The sequence below is a fragment of the Nelusetta ayraudi genome, unplaced genomic scaffold (genome assembly GCF_046127955.1).
Source record: "Nelusetta ayraudi isolate G7.1 ecotype Tasmania unplaced genomic scaffold, CSIRO-AGI_Nayr_v1 ptg000090l, whole genome shotgun sequence".
Lineage (NCBI taxonomy): Eukaryota > Metazoa > Chordata > Actinopteri > Tetraodontiformes > Monacanthidae > Nelusetta > Nelusetta ayraudi.
The window spans coordinates 3,647,486-3,654,529 of NW_027466140.1; the positions used below are offsets into that span (position 1 = coordinate 3,647,486).

A 7,044-nucleotide genomic window follows, 5' to 3' on the forward strand; every position below is an offset into this window, starting at 1 on the left:
TGCTGTTTATTTTTTAGTTCAAGCAATGCAACTATAAACTATAATTTTTGTCCTTTAATTATACATTTAAAAAAAAATATGGAGAAATTCTGATTCCAGTGTTTTCTCAAAATAACACTTGAGTCTAGCCAGTCTGGGTAGTCTAGTCAGTGACCTACTCGGAAATAAAAGTTCATCTTTTATTGATGGGCTACCTCGTTCTTTCATTTTCCATCCTACAAGGCATCAGTTTTAGCAGCTAAAACAACATTTTCACATGAGGTGGGCCTCTGATGTCCAGGATGAGAGTTAAACATGAAAATGGATAGAACATGAGACCTTTAAGAAGAGCAGAATTGCTTGTCTTAGGCCCTGATGTCCATTTTCTTTTCCAACAGTAACTCCATCTCTAACTTTGATCACTGTCTTTAGAGGGATTGCTAAAAATCACATGTTGCGCTGGGGCCCCTTCCTCTACTGGACTTTACTTGGAGTCTTCCACGGCCTGATCTTCTTCTTTGGAGTTCGCTTTTTGTTCAGTAACCCGGCACTGCAGGACAACGGCCAGGTTTGATTTTATTGACAGGCCACTAATTAAGTCACTCTTCCAAATGCAAAAAATAGTAATTCCACCTTCCTGTTTGTTGTCCTTTTGAATGCAGGTTTTTGGAAACTGGTCGTATGGAACGATTATCTTCACCGTCCTGGTCTTCACTGTCACACTAAAGGTAAACCACTCCCCCTGCTGGTTACTTTTGATAAGTGCACAAGAGAGCTCCCTGGCTGATGAGTGTTTGCCCTTGCAGCTCGCTCTGGACACTCGGCACTGGACCTGGATCAACCACTTTGTCATCTGGGGCTCCTTGGCTTTCTATGTGTTTTTCAGCTTCTTCTGGGGAGGAATCATATGGTGGGAAAAATATATCACAGGATGAACTGCACACTCACAGTTGACCTGTCGTTTTTTTGGTTTGTTTGTTTATTCTAAAAATCGTGCTCCCTCTCCCTCCCCCTCTCCCTCCCTCCCTCACTCAGGCCCTTCCTGAAGCAGCAGCGTTTGTACTTTGTGTTCGCCAACATGCTGAGCTCAGTGTCGGCCTGGCTGGTCATCATCCTGCTCATTCTGCTCAGCCTGCTGCCAGAGATCCTGCTCGTGGTGTTCCGCAAACCCCGAGGGCCCCACGCTCGACAGGTACGGCTCGTGAAAAACACACAAACACACACTCTCGGCCCTTTTCCTCCTCGTTCTTCCTCTGTCCTCATTCGGCACTAGCAGTGCTTAAAGGTTACATCAAATAAAACTGTTTACCTTATTTTGCCCTCCCCCTTTTATTAGTGGTTTGAATGATGCTCGTGGACTAAATGAAATATGTGTAGGCAGACAAAGGCACTTTGCATTTCAGGCTGATTTATTGTTGTTATTATTATTTTCATTATCATAATTATGAATACCATAGTGATGATGATTATCATTATTTTTATTATCATTAGCAGTTTTAGTGTTGGTAGTAGTACCTCATCTTGTAATGTATTTGGCAGTTAAAATGGGACTTCATGTGATTTCTGACAGAAAATAACGGTGCCATCATTTCTGCAGCTCCGCTGAGCCTGATGTGATTTAAATCTGCCGGAACAATAGTGGCCTCTGCTTTTGAATCTGTTCCCTCCTTTATTTCACTGTAGATAATGTTGCGTGGTTGTCCGGAGCTAGAGTGATATTCTGTTCAATGCCTTTTTTTTTTTTTTTTTTTTTTGTAAATATTTCTCTTCCCCCAAACAAACTCCACTACTGCTGTTGCGCTCACGTGCTTTCTTCCTGCTCTCTGGTTTACTTTCCCTCTGCGGCACCGCCACCCTTAAGATGAAACATCGCCTTCCTTCCTCGGGGACGTCGACTATCTTCATGTTGTCGCAGACCACTAGCACCCACAGCTTCTCGTGGAGTGACTGAGGTCTCTTCCTCTTCCTGTCCGCCTCTCCCGCACAGCCTGCGTCTTGCCCATCCCGCTCGTCTCCTTCCTGTTGCGTCCGTCTTTCACTCTGTGTCTTTTTTTTCCGTTCTCCTCGTGAAGTCAGACGGCTGTGATTTTTCATTGCGCAACCCAGCAGGTGTTCACCAAACTCCGCCGAGAAGTTGCTCAGTGGGACAGTGTTTCATCTAAACGTTTTCCATTCGTCGTCCGTCGTGTCGCACCAGTCGGCGTCGCTCTCTCTCTCTCTCTCTCTCTCTCTCTCTCTCTCTCTCTCTCGCTCTCTGTCTCTGTCTCTCTCTCTCTCTGTCTCTCTCTCACTCACTCCCTCTTCCTGCTAGTCTGCCTGTGCTGCTCAAATGGCTGTTGCCTCCGCATGTCGAGTCAGGGCAAAATGTAAGATTTCACAGCAACAAGTCCTGTCTGCATGAGGCACAAGTCGGTCATCGTTCACGGATCGTCACCGCAAAAACAAATGGCTCAAAAAAGTGTGTGTGTGTGTGTGTGTGTGTGTGTGTGTGTGTGTGTGTGTGTGTGTGTGTGTGTGTGTGTGTGTGTGTGTGTGTGTGTGTGTCACTAGCTTCAGTGTTCTCTGGAGAGAATTACTGTCAGAAGTAAATGATGTGGACCTAAAATGTTTTCATCCAACTGCCCACATTTTTTTTGTTTAGGTCTCTGTCTGTGTTTTTTACTTATATGTGTGTCTGTACACATCAGGAAGAGCAAAAAACAACAACAAAAAATACTGGAGAGGCTTTGTGTGTGTGTGTGTGTGTGTGTGTGTGTGTGTGTGTGTGTGTGTGTGTGTGTGTGTGTGTGTGTGTGTGTGTGTGTGTGTGTGTGTGTGTGTGTGTGTGTGTGTGTGTGTGTGTGCGCCCACCCACCCAGTGATGTCTTTGGTGTCTCACCCTTCCAGAAGAAGCTGGTTGAGTCGGGTGCAGGAGGCCACCAGTCTCCCCAGTCCTCTGCCAGGCCCCTGCTCATGAGAACCTTTTCAGACGAGTCCAATACTGTCATTTAAACAGGTACCAGCCCCCGCGCCCAGGCTCTTTAAGCCAATCAGAAGACTAGACATCCCTGAAGCCACGCCCCTAACTCTTGAGTTTTTAACCAAGACCGCAGCTGCTTAACAGAATAAACCGCGCCAGTGTTTCCTGTTTCTGACACCGGCTGCCATTAGAGACCCACCAGTAGACAAACCACCACATGGTGCACTTCCTCCTTATTAAGGCGCTCCCAGGCTTAATGTTGCAAACCTTTTCTTCTCTTACACATAAGCTCTCCTCATGAAGCCTGAAATCCATGTTGTCCGTTTGCATGTGTTTCCAAAATCCAAATCCACTAGACTTTGATTTTCTTATATCTGCGTTTGGGACGTGGGACGTCTGTGTGAGCATGTCGCGTCAGTGTGCCTGAGTTTTCATGTGTGTGAAACTGCTTAATGTATTATTTTTTTTAAGTCTCATTCTTGTTCCGTGTCCATTGTGGCGGTCCGGTTCTGGATGTTGTTGTCCAGTTTTGCACGTGCAAGGCCTGCGCTGGTCTGGTTGGTGGTGACCGTCTGCTTCCTTCTCTGACAAACTTAGGCGTTGTGGAGTCTAGCTCACTGCATGATGCCATGTGATGTGCAAACCCAGAGGCCAAACACAGCTGCTCTCTGTATTGACAGCGGGATGGCGGGGCAACAATATGACTGGAAGCATCGTAACGTTTTTTTTCTTTTTTGGTGGCTTGATATGGAAGGAAAAAAAAAAAAATCTGTATGTCGATTAATTGGTTTCATGAAATACAAAAATCAATTTGCTGTTGCAAACAAAAATGATATTTAAAGCTGATTAATATCTTTGTTCATTGTACACTACCAGTCAACTTTCTTCACTGCAGATAGATAATGAAAACATCAAATATATGAGCAAGATATATGTAATTATGCAGCAAAAAAAACACCTTAAATAACTCTAAATATGCTTTTTATGAACGGTGGCTATTTGTTTATTAATTATTAGACATTTTACAGAATTCCATGTGTGTTTATACGTAGTTTTGATGCCTTCAGTCAGGAACTGCAATGTCAATAGTCATGAGAATGAAAGAAAAGACATTATATTCATAGGGTGTGTCCATACTTTTGACTGGTAGTTTTAAGTTACAAGTAGATTTTTTTTTATTTCTTAAAACTTGCTCCACATTTTCATCTTTTCGCCCCGCCTCCGCTCCTCCATTGGTCTAAATGTCTCCCTTTCCCCATCGACGCTGCACCAAAGTTGAAATATAGCGCCAATATATTTCCCTTCTTGCAACTCACCGTTTAACCTCCTTCTTTATTTTCCTAATAGCTGTCCAAGGTTGGCCTGCTACAGTCGTCCAGGTAAATGATGGTGTGACAAACCTAACTGTGTGCCCTCCTCCCTTTGTCCCCCGCTGAGCCCCACCAGATTAGTAGGCTGGGGTGAAATCAGGGAATCTCTGCTTTACTAATGTGGCTTGCATCTGGTGGCGGGACGAGTGTCATCCCATTGATCAATTTGTTTCCAATCAGTGCATATCTGGTGTTGATGATTTTCTTTGATTGTGTCGAAGCCCATCGCATGCTCTCCTACGCTCTCGCCGCATAGTCACACCAGCGTCAAGCGTGCGTGTGCTCGCTTTCCGCAGGTCGCTCCAGTGATGCCGCTGTCCTACAAGCACCTGAGGGAGGCCGAGTGAGAGCCAGCAGGGGGGGGGGGAAATTTGCACAAACGGCGGCGCCATCAGGAAGCGGCGGCCCGACGCGCCGGAGCGATCTGCGGTCCTGCAGGTTCCTCGAGAAGAGGAGCGAGAAGATGAGAAGGACAGAAGAGCGAAAAGAGATGAAAAGAAAAAATATATCACCCCCTCCCGATAACCTCCCCAGCATGCCTGCAGAGCTGCGCCCTGCACAACCTTCCAAGAAGATATCTACTCAGACGACAGGCATGACTCCTCTTCCTCCCCCTTCCCTCTTTAAGACAAATACCAGCTTACGAAATGAATGCATACACGGCTGCCTTGTCCGTAGCGCCACCCGGCTGCTGTGTTTTAACGAGCGGTTGCGATATTCACCCCGATGACGACTCACTTGCATGAAAGAAGAAGGCTTAAAAAACAAAAAAAAACAAAGATAAGAGGAACGCCTCACTCGCCTGACGTTTCAATCACTGCATTGTTTTTCACGAGGTCTGACGGCTAAAGATTATTCTCCTTCAAAGACGCATCGAACGGTTATTCCTCAGAATCTCGTGTTTCAGGAAGTGCTCTCACCCACAGGGTCCAAATTATTTAAGATTTGATTACGTTTCTGTTTTTTTTAGTAGTTCTGCTCAGAGCAGCAACACAGACTGTTTGAACTGATTTCAGGGTTGTAGATGATGATTGTTTTTTTATGTTTTTTTTTTGTTTTTTTTCTTTTCTTAATTTTTGCTTTGTGTGCCAGGTGATACGCTAGGGTCTCGTTGCAGCTCAACAAGTTTCCCTTGAATCCAAAAAAAAACAACGACAAGCGTGCGTGGCTGTGAGATGGAGCGGTAGATTAGAGATTCTAAAGGCGGTTCCCGGTGCGGCGCGGCATCGTTTTCCGAGGCGCCGGCCAAACCTTCCAAGCCTCAGAGATAATATAAGTGTCCCACCGACCAGAGAGAAACTAATATATGTGCTGTACTGTATATAACTTGGAGATGTAACCGCTCAAAGCCAAAAACAGATGAGAGATGAGAATAATGCCATTGTGTTCTGTCCACACGACCGTGACCTTAAAAGTGGCGAGTCGGTTGGTGTGCGTGAGCCGTGCGAGCGCCGCCGCGCTCCGTTTGGGAGAAACGCCTGCGTGCCACGAAAACCAGGATTACTTGAACCTTTTTAGTTGACGTAGTTTCACTCAGACATTTCCTGCACTATCGAGGAAACTGGTTTTCTTTACCGCGCTGGGCGGGTGGGTCAGCGGGGGTCGGGGTGGGGTTGGGGAGGGGGCAGTTGTGCGCGCAAGCACATGCACGCTCGCGCGTCACACACACACACACACACATAATAATTGCCTGTACACACGAATGCGCACATGCACTAAAGCCTGACCTAAGGCGCTCGGACGCGTGTTATCCATCACCGACCACCTGAATTTGCCTGGTGGGTCTCGCCAGCTCCAGGCCAGCAGGGGGCGCCGCGAGGCTCTGAGCTCCCGTCCGCTTCCCTCTGCGCTTTTTAACCCGACTGTCACGGTGACAGAGCGGGCAGCTCGGCCTCGTGTTCCGTCCTTTTAAAGGTCCCCTTTGTTGGATTTAGCGGTCTGAAGCCTCAAAAGAAATTTGCTATCAGCTCGACAGCTTTGGATCACTTCAGTTCTCTGCTGCAGTAACAAGACTCTGAGATGCAGCAGCTTCTCAAATTGTGACCCCGACAAGGACTCCCCCCGAATCCCACAAACTGGACCTCAAAAACTTTCAGTGCTTCATACATTCCATATAAACACCTTTCATACACCTTTAAGATACTGTTTTCAAGACTTTTCTTTGTTGTTTGTGTTCACTCGCATACTGTTTCCACTATATTTATTCTTAAGTGTACTTTTATTCACAGCTGTTTTACTTTTATGACATTTTTTTTTTTTTTATACTGTGGAAGGTGGTCAGCTGTGTTCCAGTTGAGTTCTGTAACCACAGGCCCAGAGTGAGTCCGTGCCAGTCCCATCTGATTGTCAAACACAAAGGCAGGCAGGCAGGCAGCCCTCCCGACAGGTGCACTCCAGAATATAATCCTCCAGGCCAGAGCTGCTCCAATAAAACGGTTTATTTCTTCGCTCGGTTGAAACGGATGGTTAATTGATAATGTTGATTTTTATGTTTCGATTCAAAGTGAAGATCGAATGGGACTCAAATGACAGCAAATGTGGGAAATGAGGCCTTTTTAAAGCACCTGTTTGTTCGTTTCCTTTTCAATTCCGAACACAGACGGGAAGTCCTATCTGTCCTATCCTCATTGACATTTGTCGACCTCCATAACGCACAACCGCCGGAGACATTTTGTGCACGAAGACACGCCGAGAGGGGCTGCCTGCTTTGTTGAATATATTTAAGAATAAATAACT

General features: G+C 46.0%; 1 protein-coding gene across 7 annotated transcripts in view; it reads left to right on the top strand.

Annotated features, from left to right (window-relative positions):
- Positions 1-5,460, top strand: part of atp11c (ATPase phospholipid transporting 11C (ATP11C blood group)) — a 42,875-nt gene extending 37,415 nt beyond the window's left edge. For 3 of the 7 annotated variants that reach the window (XM_076046727.1, XM_076046730.1, XM_076046731.1), the window contains exons 25-31: positions 412-547; positions 642-707; positions 786-889; positions 1,015-1,171; positions 2,866-2,974; positions 4,286-4,317; positions 4,605-5,460. In XM_076046727.1, coding sequence (XP_075902842.1) covers positions 412-547; positions 642-707; positions 786-889; positions 1,015-1,171; positions 2,866-2,970 — 568 coding nt within the window. In that variant the 3' untranslated portion in view covers positions 2,971-2,974; positions 4,286-4,317; positions 4,605-5,460. Of the gene's footprint in view, positions 1-411; positions 548-641; positions 708-785; positions 890-1,014; positions 1,172-1,840; positions 2,519-2,865; positions 2,975-4,285; positions 4,318-4,604 lie in introns of those variants that run through there. The other 4 variants (XM_076046728.1, XM_076046734.1, XM_076046733.1 and 1 more) reach the window with 4 other exon arrangements.
- The last annotated feature ends 1,584 nt before the right edge of the window (positions 5,461-7,044 follow it).